Below are 21,516 nucleotides of genomic sequence, written 5' to 3' on the forward strand. Positions count from 1 at the left end.
TGCTTACATGTACTATTATCTGTCACAACTCCCACATTACATAAAAAAACCCAATAAACCTTAGTAGAAACATTTTATTATATCTGTAAATAAATATATTGCTTGTGAAAGAGTAAAAATATGCTATCTAATTACAGTAACATGTAATTGTTCCTTAATTTCATTTGATTTTTATGAAAAAAAAAAATGAAAATTGTTCAAAAAACATTGTAGATGTAAATGAAAGATATGGCATAAAGCACTGATCTATATAAGTATACAATGTACACGCAGCTCTGTTGATTATTTATGTATAACTTTGAAATAATATTGTTTGACTAACATAGTCTGTTGTAAAAAGTGCATATCCATGCATATAAAAAGCTAAATTTACATTCCACACATTGTTTGCTTATAAAGTGTGTTGAAAGCTACGGCAGTTATAACGCTGTAATGCACACAGGGTACTCAAAGGTTAAAATGACGAGTTTTATTATGTCGTCACAAACATTGAACACTGTAAACTGCAACTTCACAAGCAAAAATCACAAAGTGCACTCTTGTGGCTGTTACTGTGGCTCTTCCATTAATATGAACTTACACTGAGGATAAGAATTTTAAGGTATAAATCATATTAGCAGACACAGCATGAAGTTAAAAAAAATGTAAATATAAGCATTAAATCATGATTTTTTGAAGTATACAGTCTCATTACTGCAGCGATGTGGGCATACAAATTTTCATAATGCGCTAACATGTGGTACTCAATTTGTATGCACACATCGCTGCAGTTATGAGACTGTATACTTCAAAAAATCATGATTCAATACTATAACAATGATTGAGCATGGCTTTCAGTCTTTCCATCTGGCAACAATAAGTAACTCTCCACAGTGTACATGTACTATATAGGTTTTACAGTTTACTATGCTGTACATGTACTATATAGGTTTTACAGTTTACTATGCTGTACATGTATTGTATAGGTTTTACAGTTTACTATGCTGTACATGAACTATATAGGTTTTACAGTTTACTATGCTGTACATGTACTATATAGGTTTTACAGTTTACTATGCTGTACATGTACTGTATAGGTTTTACAGTTTACTATGCTGTACATGTACTATACAGGTTTTACAGTTTACTATGCTGTACATGAACTATATAGGTTTTACAGTTTACTATGCTGTACATGAACTATATAGGTTTTACATTTTACTATGCTGTACATGAACTATATAGGTTTTACAGTTTACTATGCTGTACATGTACTATATAGGTTTTACAGTTTACTATGCTGTACATGAACTGTATAGGTTTTACTTTTTACTATGCTGTACATGTACTGTATAGGTTTTACAGTTTACTATGCTGTACATGTACTATACAGGTTTTACAGTTTACTATGCTGTACATGTACTATACAGGTTTTACAGTTTACTATGCTGTACATGAACTATATAGGTTTTACAGTTTACTATGCTGTACATGAACTATATAGGTTTTACAGTTTACTATGCTGTACATGAACTATATAGGTTTTACAGTTTACTTTTGGAATGTATACACTAGTCTGTACTAAAATAAAGAAAGATGAAAGTATAATAACAACATACAAATTATTGAACATTAGCTATGTAGGCAAAAAAAAAATCCCTGAATACAGAATTTTCTTTTAATATATAACTAGATGCTGTCATTAGACAGTAATACCCGCACCATGTGTTTGCCCCTAAATAACAGTGTTTTGTACCAGTTTAATTAAAAATGAAGGCTACATGCAAACTCCGGTAATACATTTAAAAATTATAATTTTCATAACTGAAGGATGAGATCCCTGCCCATATGATAATACACATCGTGACATGAGCAGCACTTTATGTGCAATTTGGGGTAGAACTGTTTGCAGTGAATTTTCAGTTAATCAATAATCTTAACATTTTACGTCATAGGAAGTATAATGGTCTATATAATTATTACAAACAAAATTAAAATTTAAATTATGCCCCCTCCCCGTGGCGGTTGCCGGTTTTAGATTTGCTTCTGTGTGCCTACATGAACATCATCGTGTGCAGAGATTTAGAGAAGGGGTGGGAGTGAGGGGTCCAGACCCCCCCCCCCCCCCCTCCCCATGAAAATTCGTAAATTACCAAAAATACACCTTGGACCCCAATGCTCTTACAGACATGTAAACGCTCTAACCCATTGCGCTTCAATGTTAGGTAACATTATTTTTTGGGTAAATATTTAATCAATATTCAACATACTTTATTGTTTATCTCAATAGGAAGTATACATGTACATCACAATATGCAGGTGTCCTGCACCACCTTAAAGCTGTTATTTACCGTATAAAATAGTGCAAGTGGATTTGAAGAATAGTTCATAAAAATACATGCATGTTACAAATGACTGATCTTTGTCTGAAGTTACGTACACAACACAGGTTTGCATGTCTCATTAGCGGGTACTAGTTTTACCCAGCTCTTCGATTAGATGGGTTCACGTGTATACATACATGGGTGTTGCTAAAACGCGGAACGGAAAACGGAACGGAAGGAAAACGGAAAATCTTATCTAATGTTATTTACCTCATAGATTTGTTAAGTATGCTAAAACGATATACTTTATGTACCTTTTTAATTTTTTTTGAAAGATTAGCAATATTAGATTATTTATTCAAGAGTATTTATTTCCTCAAAATTAACAGTACATGCATTGACCACTATATTCTGTCCCAAAATATCCTCGATTCACTTTTTGCTGTATATTTATATATACCTCAGGGTTCAAGCGATTCTCTTTTAGAAGCATTAAACATTCTCATTATTCTTTCTTTAAAACGTCCTCTCTAGCTTATCAGCTGGTATAAATACACGGCTAAAAATAAAGAAGTCTACGGGGTTTGCATTTTAACATACCCGGATGATAGTGTTGAAAAATTGTGCAAGGTCTTCTGAGTGACTTCCAAATGGAGAAAAGATGTCAACATTTTCCATTATAAATCGTCCAAATGTGCTGCATGAATATTTTGGGATCGACAGACTATAGTCCCAATATATAATCGGAAAATCAAACCAGGCAATGTCTAGAGCTCTCTATTCGGATCATATGTATATAGCTGCTGGAATAAACAACTGCATGCTTTGTAATGCAAACGTAACAAAATTGCATTGCTAAAAATACTAGTTTCACAAATTCCTAGTTTCACAAATTACCGGGTATTTTAATGTTTACTGTATTTTAATTTTTTAATGTCGTCAGTCCTACAGTTTTTTTCTTCCATCTCAATGATACTGTATCGTCTGTATGATAAAAGATCGTCTAGAACACCGAAAATTCAATTTTGATGTAAGTATATACATGTACATCATATTTGAAAATAATATAAAAATACTCAAAACACGCATAAAACGCTTTCACTAACTGCGTACGTTACGCTAATATGCCAGCAATACCATATAAGAGAAATAAGTAAAAAGTTATAGCTAATTTGCTCGTTTAATCATGTTAATGTTTCACAATTCGTATACATTTGATTTTTCCGTTTCGTACTCAACTAAAGCCGAATGAATACAATGCTATAATTGATAGACATTTATATGAATATTAATAAGATAGCAACATGTTGATAATCATTCATTAGATATAAATAAAAGATACAAAGTAAATCGTTTCTGGCCAGTCTATACCCTTTTTAAGCGATAAACGTGATGATATTTTCCATTCCGTTCCGTTTTTCGTTCCGCGTTTTAGCAACACCCATACATACATGTCTGTGTTTTCCGTATGCAGAAAAGGATTACGGTAGTTAAGATCAGCTAAAGGAATTCATTATTGTGTTTTAATTGGATTATCATTATGATGTTGACCAATTTAGGTAAGCATAATACATTTAGTAGCAGTAGCACAATATAATAAGATGCCAGCATGGGATTCCTGCCAGCATACATACGCATGTATATAAGTTCTACTTTCACTTTCTAAATGTAATCTCCCTTTGACAGCATACTGTATCATCATCTTTTAATATTTAAATAAGCTTATCATCGTTACCTATCCTATCACATTTGTAAAGTTTCTATCATTTTAGTTGCAAAAGTTATTTTTTTCATTTGTCAGACTGCATGCACTGTTGAGTTGACCCCATATTGACCCTGTATAAACAATTTCTTATTAAATTTGTGTATTACATATGTAAGTAAGTGTAGACACTTATATTTTTTATATGAGTAATAATAGGAAGGAAGGAGTATTTCTTTCTTAATGTATTATAATGCATCAAATACAATGTAGGTCATGACCTTATGGGACTGTTCTGACCCCACGAAACAGGAAAATACAAAATATCTTCTAAAGTCATAATGATGCATCAACTGGTGTAAAGTACATTAATGACCCCAGGTGTTGTCTTTAAACCCCCCCCCCCCCCCCCCCCCCCCCCCCCCCCCGCCTTTATAAAATAGGAAATGATATGATACACTGTATATTTTGTTAACTTCTGAGATCTGAGATCCTCATCCCTAAACCGTTTAATTTATTTTTGCTCTTTGTGTCATTGCGCGTAAAATTGTATTGTAAGATTATGCCCCCTTGGAGACACCCTGACATTTTAGAACTAGAAATAATAATGTATTTTATCTTTTTCATATGTTATACAGTAGTGTTTGATCCATGTGGGTAATTCCTAGCCTAATGATGTCACTGCTTTGTTTAGGAGACTTTACAATTGCCCCAAATAGGTGAATACACATGGCAGTGATGCATATAACATTTTGTTTATAAATCTTAAAAATTGAATTAAGCAATTTCCAAAATGTTAATGTGAATCACGAGAGAAAAAGCAATCAAGAAATGATTTAAAATTTGCTACTGTACACATGTAAGAATGTATTAAGAAGACTGAATCTTTATAAGCAGGTTAGATTGGGGGGGGGGGGGGTGAATGTGGAGTATAAACATTTATAATTTGAATCATTTATTGTTATTAATTAATTTTAACTTGTCAATGAATACTACTTATTGATCCCAAGGTAGAAATATGACCTCTGATCGTATCTCAATAGATCATTTGTCAATTATGCAAGGTGTAATGTAATTTTTTTTAAGAATAACATTTTTTACCAGTTTATAAAAGTTTTTAGACACCCAAATTATATTTTGATTTTAATAGATTATTCGACAAGGAAGGGGGGGGGGGGGGGGGGGGAGAGAAAACAGTTTATATTTGAGTTTGTTTGGGAGTGGGGGTTCCAAGTCATATATTTGACAATTTTTTAATGTAATTTAAAATAAGACTAAGCCATACTACAGTCATGAACATGAATAGTATAGAACAAAACACAAACTAATACATGTACATGTATATATACATAGGAAGTATTACAAAACAGATGATTGATCTATAATTTAATTCTGGTTGTAACGCGGCATTTGATTGGATAGAAAAATTTAGTTAAATTTGTATAACCTGGTTTGCACGTCACAAGACACATCACAATGCACCAACGTACTAATTCACTTGACGTTACGTTTGAATTTTGAACAGATTTATATCATTTTTAAAAGTAAAACGGACTCAATTTGTACAGCAAACTCCAGAAAATTAAATTATAAGGAATGAACTCAATATCTACCCAAGTTATACTCGTATAACCTGGGTTGGAGCAATTTACGCTTTTTTATAATCCGCTTCGCGGATTATAAAGCGTAAATTGCCCCAACCCAGGTTATACGAGTATAACTTGGGTAGACATTGAGTTCATTTCTTAAATATCTGGGTTCTTAAATTGAATCATATATCATGTACATATTATATTATTGTTTCTTTGTTCAAGGCATTTAAGATGGTATGTAGGTCATGATCCCAAGTGCTCTTCCTGAAATTATCAAATATCATAAAAACCATTGAGATCCCCACCTTAATTCAAAGATATTATTCCTCCTTAGGTCATGCAGGTGCATCAGATCATTATGGCATGTAAGTCATGACCCTAAGGGGTCATCCTGACCCCCTTAGAATCAGAAATTGTCAATTATCTTTAAATTATTGATGTTTGATGATCCTATCTCTATTTAATCTTTATTAATTATTAAGTCTCCTGAATGAAGTTTGGAGACTTATTGTTTTTGTACGGTTCTTAATACATGTATATATTTTTCATCTTCTTTTTCTTCTTTCCCGCTCTGAACTTGTTTCTCAGAGATGGCTGAACACAATTGTACAAAACTCTAGGATATGATAGGCCTGCAAATCTAGTTGTGCACCCTGGTTTGATTTTTCTCATTTTGGGTTAGACAACCACTTTTTGGGGGAGGGGGGGAGGGGGGTGTCAAAAGGGTGTGGGGTCTAACATTGAACCTTGTAGGAAAAATCATAGACTCTATTGTAAATGGTAATTTGAAAACGGACAAAGATAATAATATAGGGTTTTCATAATCATATATTGGCTGTTACTGGCAATATATAGGGTTTATTAGATCTGACCCCTGGGGTCATCCCCCCCCCCCCAGGAATTTGAAATTACCATATATCTCAGAAACTGTTATAATCATGACCCCTAAACCATATATATTCATGTTTCTGATGTCAAGGGGCATCAAATGTTATGTAGGTCATGGGGCCTGTGGGTGGTCCTGATGCCCTCAAACAGCAAGTCCCTTAATATCTTCAAAACAGTTGAGATCCTCACCCTTAAACCATATATATTCTTGTTCCTTGTGTCAAGGGGCATCAAACGGTATGTAGGTCATGGGCCCCGGGGTTGGTCATGACCCCTCTTGAACAGGAAGTGCACGAATATCTCGAAAACGGTTGAGATCCCCACCCCTTAACTATATATATTCTTGATCCTTAAAGGGCATCAAAAGGTATTTACCGGTAGGTAATGGGCCTCAGGGTTAAATTTAATTTTTCAAAACCGTAATGCACATCTATGGAACAGTTCCTTTCATATCCCAAGATATGATGTGTCTATCCATTAAATCATAAAAGGAGTTCTAGGATCTATGTTTTTTTTTAAGTGATAAACGTCAATTTTCTGCTACATTTTGACTCCCTGGATGAAATTTAAATTTTGAAAACCTTACTGCACATCTATAGAACAGCCCTTATCATATCCCAAGATATGATTGTCTATCCATTAAATCATTAGAGGAGCTCTTCGATCAATGTTTGTTTTTTTTAGTGATAAACGTCAATTTTCTGCTACTATTTGACTCCCAGGATGAAATTTAAATTTTTAAAACCTTATTGCACATCTATAGGACAGCCCCAATTATATCCCAAGAGATGACGTAGCTACTCCAAAAGTTGTAAGAGGAGTTCTGGGAACCATATTTTTTTTTGCCAAAAAACGTCATTTTTTGTTGCCCACTGATCCCCTTAATTAAAAAAAAAATTCTGGAACCTGATCATGCCTCAATATGACACCCCCAATCATATTCTAGAAGATCATTTGGCTACTGCTTAAAAAAAATGACGTTTTTTAAACCAGTTTTTTTGTAAAAAAACGTCATTTTTTAGCCATTAAATGACCCCCAGGACAAAATTGAAAATTCCGAAACCTTATTGCGCATCTATAGGATACCCTAAAACATATTCCAAAAGATGATTTGTCTACTTTTGAAAATGTAGGAGGAGTTCGAGGAAGAAGGTTTTTTGTGAAAAAACGTCATTTTTTACCAATTATTTGACCCTCAGGACTAACAGAGAATTTTTGAAACCTTTTTACAAAACAACATGATACCCCAAATCAAACTACAAGAGTTCAGTTTGCTGGTTTATAAGATGTAAGAGCAGTTTGAGAAAGTAAAACGTGACAGACGGACGGACGGACGGACGGACAGACGGACGGACGGACGGACGGAACAGGGTAACAACAATATACCCGAACTTTCTTTAGAAAGTGCGGGTATAATTATAATATTTATATAAATATGTTTTATTTAGACAGAGTCAAATTGTTTACTCCAACTTGCTTTCTGGACTAAATGCATGTAACTGTTGTTTCATTAAGGAAGCCAAAGTAGTAATTTTCAAGCGAATTCTTTCTGTCAAACATAGGATGAAAATTGTTGACCACAACTTTGTTCTCTGCTTTGAAATCAGGAAATCGGTGGGGACTTTTTCGAGCTGAAACATAAGTTAAATATACATGCAGGTTCAACATATCATTAAATATTCATGCTATTTATTAATGAAAAGAATACAGGGGGCCCAGGGGCAATATGGCTCACCTGAGCAACAATAGCCATAACTGATCAAATCAGCTGTGGTATCAATTACAAAATATCTGAGTAATTTAGTAGAGTACACGTTGTTTAAAAAGATTCTCCAATTTTTATCCACATAATCTGTTTCACATCAAGCCTGTTTTGTTGTTTTAGTTTTGCCTCCACACAAAAAAACTTTTCTGGTTAAGTGGTTTTTGAGAAGATTTTAAAGATATTGCTTCCTATGTAAAATTTCAACCATCCATTGGGGCCCTATGGGCAGCGGAAAGGGCAAAAAATACAATTTTACAAAATCATTGTTAAACTAAATTCAGCAATCTAAAATTATATTATCAATGACCATAAGTGCAAAACCTCTACTTTACCTCTAGGGATCATGGTTTGAACAAACTTGAATTTATACTACCTAAGAATGCTTTCAAATTCACACAAGTTTCAGAATTTCTGGCCACAGATTTAAGAGAAGTTTTTTTTTATGCTATTTTTTCTAAATTATCTCCAAATGATGAGGACCTGGCCCGCCCTGGCCTTTCATTCTGATAATACAAGGATGCATTGTGCCAAGTTTGGTTGAAATTGGCTGAGTGGTTCTTCAGAAGAAGTAAACTAGGTGAAAAGTTTACAAATGGATGAACGAACAGACAGACGGAAGGACAGATGGACACCAAATTCTGTTTACCTGAAACTGTTTTTTATTTGGACACTTATTTTTGTACTTTGATTCCAAAAGAGGTACAATCACTATTTGCATAGTCAGTTTTGATCCCTACAAGGTTAACCTAAATGATTTTTCAATGAATGTTCTTGCAGTTGAGAAGATGCCACAAAATTGAAGAATAGCGTTCCTTGTAAAAATCCACTTAATATGCAGTGTTAGACAATTTCTGTTATAATACACAGGTTATACGTTTCCCCAACCATTTAGTCTTCACATTTTCTTAAACTGATATAAGAATTATTCCTCAAGTTTTACTGCATTAATTGACGTACAAAAAAAATAAAATTTAGGTATTATTTACCTTGAGCTACAAAAAAATCTGCAAAATACTGAGATACTCTGACAGCATGGGCATCATGGTTGATGTGAGCTTTTGACTTCCATACAAAGTTGTTTTTCTCTGGATGCCACTGTACAGCGTATACAGGATATTTATATGCTGAGGAAAAATAATCAAAATATGATCCATTGATGTCTTCAAAGTAATGTACCGGTATATAAATTGTAGATCAATATCCAAATCACATGTTAGACATAAAATACCAATGGGAAGAACCATATTAAAGATGTTTTCTGATTTTGAAATATTGCATAAGACATGTATGTATAAGTACAGTCTATATTCGATCTAATTACCTTCCATGGATGATATGAATTCCTTGCCATTTCTGTCCGTATTTGTAGATAAAACCTTAAAGAAACTCCGAAGATCTTTGTTCTCAGAAAAATTCTGAAACAAAATAAATTATAGAAAATATTAAAAGCAATTATCAATTTGTATTTCTTTTTTCATAACAGCACGAACCTGATGAAGGAAGGTTTCAATATGATATTCATATACAAGTGATAGACTATTTGATTTAAAACTCAATACCGCTACACTACAGAAAGAGCTGAATTTAATTTTTTATATACTGGTAGATATATATTTTAAAAATATTTATATTTTCTGTATCTAATAAACACTTGTATCTTGAAAAATATATATTTTATGTATCGAAGATCATTATTGTACAAGACAGAAATCTGGATGCATCTACTGAATGAGATTATACACACTTTGGGGGTAAGGGCCCAGCTATGGTAGTTGGCTGTCACATTCTCAGTTTTCAGAGGCAGATAAACATCCCTCGGCAACTTACCAAACAGGACACTATCTGTAGCCTCTGAAATAAAACTCAAATGTCTTAAATAGGCTTGAAAAACAAGAGAAACAATAGAAATAAAGAGAGACAGAAACAGGGAATATGGAGATGTGACAACTCAATGTGTCTCTGAGAGAGAGAGAGAGAGAGAGAGAGAGAGAGACTGGTGGATAGACAGAGAATGACATTTATCAAAATTAACAACCATATGATATTCTATCATTTGGACTTTCATAACTTTATGCTAGCATACTTCATTATAAGAAAAGATGTCTGCAATTTAACAATAATTAAAGATAAGTTAATCCACATTGTGCTTTAAGTGTTAAACATTGCATTGCATTGATTTTACCAGTGGTAAAATTCAGTGGTAGAGGGAGGTCTTCAGCATCCACAGCTGTTAACAAATTCTGCTTGGCGACCAGAACAGACATCAACTCAAAGCCTTGACAGGTTCCCCACATAGGGAAGAGGTCACCATCTTTATCCTTGGCCTGCATAACCAACAGAATATCAGAAATTCATGATCAAATCAGAATTTCATGAGCAAAATTTTAATGTACTTCATATTTAAAGTCCAAGAATGATTCAAAATATTCTGTAGATTCCTTATTAAACATAATGATTTTTTATCTGCGTAAAATTGTGGGAAGCAATCCCTGCTCATTTCAAAATCTTGTATATTTTTCTGACATGAATTCAATTTCTGAAACTAAAACAAATGTTTGGCACCACAATTTTATTTTCTTGTAATTTGCTAAAAAAAAAAGCAAGAGGCCAATAGGCCTTAATGGTCACCTGAGAAGCATATACACAAACTGGTGGAGGAGTCTAATATATTCATTTAATTGGGTTTCATTCAGAAGTAGAAAAATTATAAATTTGTAATGACGACCACCTCCCCACCTAAAATCTTTCAAAAAGAACTATGAAACCTATAATTTTGTCAAAAAACTTAAAGATCTGGTCTACAAAATCATAAATTCAGTTTTCCTTTCAGGTGTGTAGGAGTAAAGAAGATAATTTTTAAACATTATGTGCATTAACACCTATACATCCATTTTGGCCCTGCCCTAGGGACAAAATCCATACTCCAGGGGACATAAAATTTAAAATTTTAGTAGCGGACTTCCTGGTAAACATAATCATGAAGTCAGTTTTTCATACAGATGTGTGAGAATAGAGAAAAATATTTTAAAACATTATATGCATTAACACTATATTGCCATATTGCCTCCCCCTCCCCCATGTCCTGAACCCCTGACCCAGGGGCCATGAATTTCACAATTTAGGTAGAGGAGTTAGTGGACATCATAACCATGTATTCAGTTTTTTGCCCACATGTTTGGGAGTAAAGAAGAAAATTATTTAAGATTTAATATATTTTTACTATATGCCCATTTTGGCCACACCCTAGAACCTGAACCCCTATCACAGGGGTCATGAATTTCACAATTTTGGTAGAGGACTTCATGCACATCATAATCATGCATTTCGTTTTTAACAAAAATATATGGGAGTAGAGAAGGAGATTTTCTAAGATTTAATACATATATTTTTGTTAAAAACTAATCATACATTTAGTTTTTAAAAAAAATATATGGGAGTAGAGAAGAAGTTTTTCTAAGATTTAATACATTTTTACTATATACATGTAGTTTTTAACGCGGCCGGGTCTAATTTGTTCTGCCCTAGATTTTTGGATTAAACTTTTTACATGAATTTCTACTGATATAATTACTATTTTAAGAATAAAAAATAAGACATTTACCACACCGTTTGTTTAGGGGGTCATCTCAAAGTTTATTAATCTTTAACATAGGACCCTATGGGATTTTGCTTGAAATGTATCAATTTTGCATATTTTTTTTACATTTTTTCAAAACTTCTGCACTAGGGATTTCTTTTTCTGTTCTACATATTAAAGTTATTGCTAAAAGGCATCAAATGGTCAAATAAAAAAAACCTTTTACCTCCTGGTTTGTTCCAGGGGTCTTATCAAAGTAAATTTTTGTATGCCCAATTTCCCAGATTCGTCAGATAATGGCTATTTTTTAATTGACAAAGGCGGAAAAGGTGATCTATATTATAGTATTATTAAAACATTCAGACATATTTAAGTAATGAAAAAAATATATAGCATCACATATTAAGGGTCATTACTATAAAATACATGGTTACTGTCTTGATATATTGGGTATATCCCTCTAACTATTTTTAGAATCGGTAGGACAACAAAGAAGTGCCTTTAAGCAAAATAGTCCCTATACTTGCAGAGTGTATATACATTTATTGGGACATTTTAGATCAGAATGCTTGACACATGTCAGAAAAGAGGATTTGCAATTTTTAAAACAAGTGTCAAAATTGAATTATCATTTGAAGAAAAGAATTGAAATTGTTTGATGTACACCCTTTCCAAAACTGAGAAATTCCCTACTTTTACTTTCATTTTCAGAGTTTTTCAATACAGACGCATTTTGCCGGAAAACGAATCTGACTTCAAACCACGAAATTTTAACAGGAAAGAGACAATTTGATGAGCTTTCATTCAAGAGGTCCCTCGTTGCTGAACGAAAATTAGGGGCGGAGTTATGAACCATAACGTTAATATTACTGCCTATGGAAAATGCATTAGTGGACTATACCCATATTGAGCTCCATGCTGGTAAGGCATATTTCTTGTTTATTTGCAATTATTATGATAAACGTGCATTTTTCTTTTGTATATCTTCTCATTTATGTGAATATACTAAATTTCCAACAAGTTCAACAAGTTTAATCATTTAAATAGCATATTTTCCAAGAAAATATCCATCACAACACCCCCCCCCCCCCCCTGGGATTTTCAAAAAACCAATTTAAATTAAAGAAATTGTGATTTTAACTTGAATGTAATTTATTTTGAGTTTTTACATAAAAAAAATGAAAATGTAGGTGTGTTTCTAATTATATATGAGTTTAGAAGACATTTTTATAAATTTTGAGACCAAATATCTTTTCGGGTTTTTAGTGCGATCATTTCAAGCGAGCAAAAGTGAAAGTAGAAAAGCAGAAAGTTTCCGGTGAGGAAAAATACTTCATTCTAGCAGTGTCCAGCTATCTAAGATTAGTTTGCATTGTAAGGGAATTGTATTAGTGTCCGGTAGGTTCCAATTCTATATTTATGATGATAGATTTGCATTAAATTGGAGTAAATTAATTTGTCATGCATGTGACATGACTATGTACCGAAGATGTAGGTATGCACTCTTTAACATGTAGAAGCCTACCATGTTGGTTAGTACTTAATCCACAAAATCTATCTTTGTTTATCATAATCAAAATTGAATGAAATTATCAGTAATCATTTTAAGTAGATATTTACTATTATTTATACTATTGAAAAAATAGATCAATATGTTGGGGTGGGGGTTGATATTGAATGTTATTTTGGGGGGGGGGGGGGGGTTGGTCTTTAGGCTGTATAGATGTGTTGTGCATGAAGATGTAGTTATTGTTGCCTATCTGTTCTCTCTTTCTGTATCTTTCCCCCTCTCTCTTATTCTCTCTGTCTCTCTCTGTCTGTCTGTCTGTCTGTCTGTCTGTCTCTCTCTCTCTCTCTCTCTCTCTCTCTCTCTCTCTCTCTCTCTCTCTCTCTCTCTCAAAACATATGGCTGCTTTTGATATGGAATTACAAATGTTGGGAATAGTGTTGGATAATGTAGAATTTAATTCAAAACATTTCATTTTAGATAACATGTAAATTCAAATGGAAGTCTTCTTCAAAGAATAAAACACAACAATGAGCCACACTTGATGTAAGTAAAATTTATTTTTGTAACTTCACTCGTCCAAGTTTAAAAGAAGGAACCTATAAAAACTATATACCATGCATGGCCAGTATTTTACATGCAGATAATTTAGAATATTATAGATACTGGGAAACTTTACAAAATATTGATTATACATATTTCACAGACTTTGTGGGTATTTCTTGTTCTTCTGGATTTTGAACTTTAGTTAAATGTAGACTCTCTAATTCCACAGGATATGTCTTTTGATAATTTTTGTTAAATTTGTTACCATGGTAACAATATACAACAGTAAAAGAAAACATCCTTATTAGCAAGTTTCTTTTCCCTATGACATATATTTAATGAGTTAAGTCATGGTGCATTTGTTCCGAAATTAGGCTTAAATAAAAGTTCAGCAAATATTACACTTATATGAGTAAAAACAACTCATCACTATGACGTCATTATGACGTCATAGGTGAGGTAATCTCAAGCTAGCATCAAAATGGAGCAAAAACTGAATTGAGGTCCTCACATTATAGAGTCATATAACTTTATTGTTTATAAACCAATACCTAAGTGTAATACATTGATGGATAGGGAAATTCCTATACTTTTCTATTTTACCTTTTTCGTGGTGTTTGAAAACAATTCTTTTTTGTAACTAAAGAAAAACTCATGATTTTTACGACAACAATTTTATAAAATCAGACATAATTGAGCTTTTTCATAAGAATATGAACAAAATCAATTTGGTAAAATATTGAATGTTTATGTTTTACATGTATTTTAATCCTTGAGATTAAAGTTTCCTCAATTTATGCAATTTGAAGAGCATCGAGTGCCAATGAGCTATATGTTGTTTAGGTAAATTATGACTGGACTGTTTCTTCAAATTTCATGCATGTGTATCAATGCTGCAAAATCCATAGTTATGTATTGAATTTTTCCAAATTTGGAATCATGGTTCTTTATAGTGTCTAGAGTGAATATATAAGCTAAGAATTGTAAATAACCACAATGACTGTTTTATATTGGGTATATCCCTCTAACTATTTTTAGAATCGGTAGGACAACAAAGAAGTGCCTTTAAGCAAAATAGTCCCTATACTTGCAGAGTGTATATACATTTATTGGGACATTTTAGATCAGAATGCTTGACACATGTCAGAAAAGAGGATTTGCAATTTTTAAAACAAGTGTCAAAATTGAATTATCATTTGAAGAAAAGAATTGAAATTGTTTGATGTACACCCTTTCCAAAACTGAGAAATTCCCTACTTTTACTTTCATTTTCAGAGTTTTTCAATACAGACGCATTTTGCCGGAAAACGAATCTGACTTCAAACCACGAAATTTTAACAGGAAAGAGACAATTTGATGAGCTTTCATTCAAGAGGTCCCTCGTTGCTGAACGAAAATTAGGGGCGGAGTTATGAACCATAACGTTAACATTACCGCCTATGGAAAATGCATTAGTGGACTATACCCATATATGAATTAAGCTATATTTAGGCGAGTTAAGAAAACATGACAGAGGGCTAGGCTTGCTGAACCCTCTTCACGTTTTCGACCCGAGCCCAAATATAGCTTATACTTCGAGACATTTATGTTTATTCCACAATATAACATTATTTTTACGCATAAAACGAGATATTTTCAACAATTTTCGCTGAATATCTGCAGTTGAAACTATCACGCCATTGCGTCAACCAAGCAAAAAGATGACGTCACAATACAAATGAAACGCTGCGCGAAAGCGTGCGTACTTGTTCTGTACTCGGCCTCGTTAAGAAGAAGTTAAAAATGTAAAATTGTTAACGCAAGACGGACGACGCATGTCGACGGACGAAAACGAATATCAATAGTTCACCTGAGTTTACTCAGAGAGAATGCCTGTATTTTGAACTTGTGTTAAATATGGAATCTACAGTAAGTATCCTATGTCATCTGGAAAAGTCTTAAAATAGCTACATTGATGTACATGTATTCTCTAAAGCTGTTTTACAAGTGCAGGACAAAAAATTATGGGAATTTTTTATAAAATAAAAATCCAAGCAAAAATAATTGTAAAAGTTTATATTAAAAATAAAATATTAAGAGCATGAATTCTTACAAAGAAATTTTATTTGACAACAATTGTATAAACATACCTGAATGGCCAGTTTGTAGAAAATCATGGCTGTCTTTGCAAACTGTGAATTCATGAGATCAACTCCCCCTCCAGGGAATAAAATTCTGATAAACCAAAACGTAAAAATAAATTTCAATTTTTTTTTTAAAAACCGTACATGGGTGAATAGATTGCCCTACAAAGAAGGCTTAATACATGGGCATTTTGACAAGAAAATCAGCTAGTTTATTAGACTGTATCAGTCCATGATGTGAACCAGTGAACATTAGTTAAAAAAATAAATAAATATTTAGAGAGAGAAAAACGATAAAAGACATGAATTCTTTTTTTTTTAGCAACACAAGAATGTTTGGTTGTATGCGATTAATAATACAACCTACCCATTCATGGAATTGAATAACTTCTTGTAGTAGCAATAAGCTTTCATATTGTTCTCCCTGAAGGAAAAAAAATTCAAACATTCTATATAAAAAATACAGTCAAACTTCACTATCTTGAACTAGATGGGAATGTTTAAAAACTTTGAGATATCCAAGTATTCAAGATATCGAAGGTATAATACTTGAAAAATAAGTGGTTGGGACTAACGAAGCATTTTGACATATCCATTGTATTCGAGATATCAGTGTTCCTAGATATCAACTGTACATAATTTCAAACACACATTAAAGAAGTACTTGTATCGAAATCAATTCACAAACTAGATTCAAATTTTTTTAGATAAAATTCACACAAACACTTTCACAATCAATTAAAACAAAGAGTACTAGTTATTCCAATTGTGAGATATGTCGACCATTTATGATCTGACCTGAATAACAGGACAGGGACCACCCTGGCGCCTGCAGACTCCAGCCATTTAATGTAGGGGGCAGGGATGTAGGTGGCTGCTGGGGCCCCCTTAAATGATTCCTGTGCCAACACTCCTGAAATAGTACACCTCATTAAGTATGATACAGTGCTTACATTGGAATCATTTTAATTTGTATAGCCAAATTCCATGGATCATCAACATCTGAAAGGTTTATGGAAATGTTTTGCACATTCTTCTTTATGTGTGTGCTTTTTTGTTTTCAATGCTTTCACTTTCACACAAGTCACTATATTATTTACCATCAAAACATAACCCACTTTTTGTTCCAATCAGCAGTCACTAAATATTTTATAAGGTGATGTTTTTAATCGTAAAGGTCAACATCTAGTAAATGAAAATTGCCTTCAGGTTTATGAAATTCAAGATATAAACTCTTTAATGATGCTTCATAACAATGCCTTTGTTTGATAGGGTGTATTCGGGCTTTTTCTTGTAAATTTACACAAAGAAAAATCATGTTTTAAACTGGCATTTTCAATGAAATATAAAGGAAATAAGGAACAAATTTCATAGTTTTGTCCATTTTTGACTAATGAAATGTATCTAGATTGCCTACAGTCTCTCCAAAAATGGCACCTTAATTTCTCCAAGTTCACAGCATCGTCACATTTTCAACATCTTTGCTAGCCAAGGGTTTTCAGACTATTATAGGGACCAAAAATCATCTTGGTTATAACCAAGGGTTTCGGTCTACTAAGCTTCCCATTATGGGAACCGGAGTGGACTCAAAATCCTTATCTAGCGAAGATGCATTTTCAATTGCCAGCATAAAGAGAGAGATTATATTTGATTGGTGTAGAACTTTTAATAAGCCAATGAAAAAGTGGGTTATGTTCTAAGTAAGTTAGAATTTATGTAATTAAGAAGGAGCTCGGTTCCTGTGCTACCTCAGGTGCCTACTAAATTGCATAAATTTCATTTAATTTGGTCTGCTTAAACTATAATGTAGACTGCATTGGAAACATATGATATCTCATATACTATCATATACATTACATGTAGATATATTATTTTATGAAATATTATTGTAACGTACTTGATATGGTTGTAAATATATATGCTTGAATTTCCCGCTTTTCTTTTTACTCTCTAAACCTGTCACTGGAGTGACGTGTACACTGCTAATTCCTAATTAAACGCGAGGAATTAATATCCGCGTAAAATCGCGAGAAGCCCATCTCGCGAATTCTAAAATCTCGCTTTTAATTTTAGGAGACATGTGAACTACATGAAACTATGATGAAATTTCGCCATTCGCGATTTTATGTTCTCGCGATTTGATGGCAAATCGTTGAATCGCGGAATTAAGTACCGCGTAAAATCGCGTAAAATAAGGAATCTACAGTACTGCACTCCAGTCCGACCGTGCAGTCCAGCAGAGTGGACGTGTGTCTATTTAGAGGCACGTGGTAGTCTCCAAGATTGGGAAACTTCTCCCTACTTTGTTCAATTCTGTGTGTTTGTCACCAATTTCAAGGTATTTGGTTTTTTTTTAAATGTAATGTATGTTTAATTGGTTTGTTTAATATGTTAGAAAGCTTAGTTTTCAAAGCACGTGTTCGAATGGAAAATTGTCATTTTAGAACTGAACACTAACGATAAATTGTTTCAAGTATATTCCATTCTATTTAAAAAGAAAATGTGTTAAAGGGGATGACGGTTTATACCAGCTGAATTATATGACAACAACTTCGGAGACGAGTACGGAGCGCCAGACCTGCCATTTTTCATCCATTTCGGGACACGTGGCGTCGATGTATGGCGACCTGGAGCGGTCTACGCTGGAGACGTGTGTATATGTTTGTTGTGTTGTGGTGTCGTAACTGTCTACATACCGGAACAATGGTTGTGTCATCTGTCCGTGTATCTGTGTGTCCGTGTGTCTGTCTATGTGATGTCCAGGGTTTGGGTGTAAATTCACCGGAAATATGCCAAGGAGCCAGGAAAAGGAAATGTGACAAAATTTTTTGAAATTTCACTTTCATTGTTTTGAATATTTGTTTCTCATATAATTGTAGTGATATATTTGTGAAATTAATTTGAAAGTTGATAAACGAGTTTAAGGAAATTATTTGAAACTCTATTAAATATATTTGAATCAATTCAAGTTTTTAAATTTTGGAAAGAATATTTTGTTTTGAAGTCAATTTAAGGATTTGTTATTGAAATTAGAGTTGGCTCTCTCTTTTAGAATTTGGTTTAATATTTCGTTCCTTAAATATTTGTTTGTTTATTTTGGTGTTTTGGTTCTTTCTGATACAGACATCAGGCAATTCCAATGAACTCGTCTGATCATTATATCAGTTCAGGATATATGATTCATGACAATTATCAAACATAAAATGTACAATCTGAAACAGGACAAGTCTATAAACATGTACCTATTATTGGCCTGTTATTGATAGGGAAACCTTCTGCCAATTGTAAGAAAGTTACTGAAATTGTCAAAATGATCCACATGTTTTCTTCTCTGGTATTTTTCAAGTATGGCTAAGTACATATATATCTGAAAGACATTAAACAATAGAGAACAAGCATGATAATTAAATTTAATATGCTTTAATGCCTACAGTTGAAAACATAATTGAAACTAAGTAAATCGAGTGTGATAAATATTCCCAAAGAGTTGTGCTATAAATTTCCTTTTGTTGTACATTATTAACCTTCACATGTCATGAGACTGCAGACCCTTGAATGGAAGCCCTGATATAAAGGAGCTAAGGAGAGGAAGGCTAAAAGTATATTCTGAAGATACATGTACCTATTTTAAATTGTGACCCAGTTACAAAAGTAGTTATTATACTAGCTCTTAATATTCTGAGATTATATTCTAATACTTTCAGTAATGTGTAAAAAATAATACTAAGTACACAAATACATATGTATCTTTTTTTTTTTATTAAAACATATTTTTTTATGAAACCTCACCATAACAGTGAACAATTTGTATGTAATATCATGTACTCATATAACTCATTTGATTTACTTTTAAGATGCAATGTTGTACACATACAAATCAAATATTTATTTAAAAGCCATAGTGAAAAATATGTTAAACTTACTTGAAGGAAATGATTTGGTGAATAAAAACCCTGTACAACAATATTTTCCTTTTATAAAGGAAATATATCGTTTATATAAACAAAAACCACAACCCTACAAAAACATGCACAACGGGATATTGTTTTACTAACACGCACGATATTCCTTTTCTTCCAGGGATTAACAAATTAGCATTTGCGACATACCTAATTGACAGGAAAACAATTTCCCTAAGGATTATAAAGGAATTTTGAAATTGTATTATATAACATGATAAGTGCCATACCAACCTTAGTCTTGCAAAATCATGTAAAAGTTAAAAATTTGAAAGCTGTTATAGCAGTTAGTCGCTTTATGTTGTGCAGCTAATCCCGGCTACTTGAATTTTTCGTGAATAGTAAAAAATAAAACACTGTCAATGTTTCTTTGTCGAACGATAGGTCATCTTTTAGAGCTTCTGGCAAACCGAAATTAACTGCCCAAAACAAAATGAAAGTAAAAGATATCATAGTCAATTCTTTCTAGGACTTTTCGGGAACATAATTATGTTAACTACGATACTAGCGTTTCGTGTTTTCATAAGTTTGAAGCATTGCTGTGTATGTAGTTTACATAACACTTATAAATGAAACTTTTCAACAGTATTCATTAACAATATTAGTATTATCTATAAACAAAATTTTAAGGGGGATATATCATACGTTGAAAAAATATAATTTGTAAATGCATGGTAAAAACGCTCTTCAATATTCCTCATTCATATTTATGCTGTATACTATATGTAGCCTTGATAATCAAAGAAAATTGACAAAAAAGTGTAAAGGTACACTATATTATACAGCTAATAAATGTTGTCCCAACTGCATCATTTTCAACCGCCCTCAGTTTGGGTAATCTGATTAAAATCGGATTTCAGCAGGCACGTATCTTGGGGGAGGGTAGGGGGGGTGGGGGCTGTCCCTTCCCTTCCTTTTTCTCGCAGCTAACATTTTTTATTAAAAGTACTTTTGTGAAAAAAAAATATCATGGAATTTACTCCTCACTTTTTGGGAACGATGTAAAAACTGAAATGAATGGAAGGTACATTGCAATTAACAGTGAAGTTGCCCCTCCCCCACGGAGATACGATTATCATGAATGTGAGAAGTTTTGGATGTTTGTCAAGTTTTTTTGGATGAGTCAGGTTCCCCCACTTTCAAAAACGATGCTACGTGCCTGTTCAGTTTAGGTATGCACACGATGACCGCACCCGATTATATATAATTATGCCCAGGCACATGGCGTAATATTTTTTCTCATAATAAAAAAATTATATACCCTCTACCTAAAGATAAAGTATATTATTAGGTAGAGGGTATAAGTTTTCTATATCATAAGAAAAACATATAACGCCAGGTACGTGTTGATAAATGGTAAAAGGAAAATAATACTTAATATCTTAAAGATTTTCATATATTTTCTTGGTTAAAACTACTAAAAAGAAATACTTTTAAATAATATTTCTATTATCTTAAAAATGTTCATACATTTTTTTCAATGGTCGTATGATAATGTAGAAAAACATGGTTTCCTGTTCTATTTTCTTCCCCGATAAGGTACTGCTAGTAAGA

At 32.9% G+C, this 21,516-nt stretch overlaps 1 protein-coding gene and 1 long non-coding RNA gene across 3 annotated transcripts; one reads left to right on the plus strand and one right to left on the minus strand.

The window, feature by feature from the left end:
- Nucleotides 1-1,536: 1,536 nt before the first annotated feature.
- Nucleotides 1,537-20,430, minus strand: LOC128177824 (gamma-glutamyl hydrolase-like). The gene is made up of 11 exons (XM_052844693.1): nt 20,197-20,430; nt 19,246-19,370; nt 16,802-16,916; nt 16,371-16,427; nt 16,010-16,094; nt 10,433-10,574; nt 9,995-10,101; nt 9,572-9,665; nt 9,237-9,374; nt 7,897-8,116; nt 1,537-1,663 (listed from the first exon to the last, which is right to left on the minus strand). Exons 2-10 carry the CDS (start codon nt 19,322-19,324, stop codon nt 7,971-7,973), a joined length of 963 nt encoding a protein of 320 aa, XP_052700653.1. The 5' UTR covers nt 19,325-19,370; nt 20,197-20,430; the 3' UTR covers nt 1,537-1,663; nt 7,897-7,970.
- LOC128177825 (uncharacterized) lies at nt 12,703-15,283 on the plus strand. 2 transcript variants are annotated; one of them, XR_008242878.1, is made up of 3 exons: nt 12,703-12,748; nt 13,815-13,880; nt 15,156-15,283. It is a non-coding gene; the product is annotated as an uncharacterized LOC128177825 (long non-coding RNA). The 2 variants fall into 2 exon arrangements; XR_008242879.1 differs by lacking the exon at nt 12,703-12,748 and adding an exon at nt 12,772-13,225.
- Nucleotides 20,431-21,516: the final 1,086 nt, after the last annotated feature.

Source organism: Crassostrea angulata, chromosome 3, assembly GCF_025612915.1.
Source record: "Crassostrea angulata isolate pt1a10 chromosome 3, ASM2561291v2, whole genome shotgun sequence".
Lineage (NCBI taxonomy): Eukaryota > Metazoa > Mollusca > Bivalvia > Ostreida > Ostreidae > Magallana > Magallana angulata.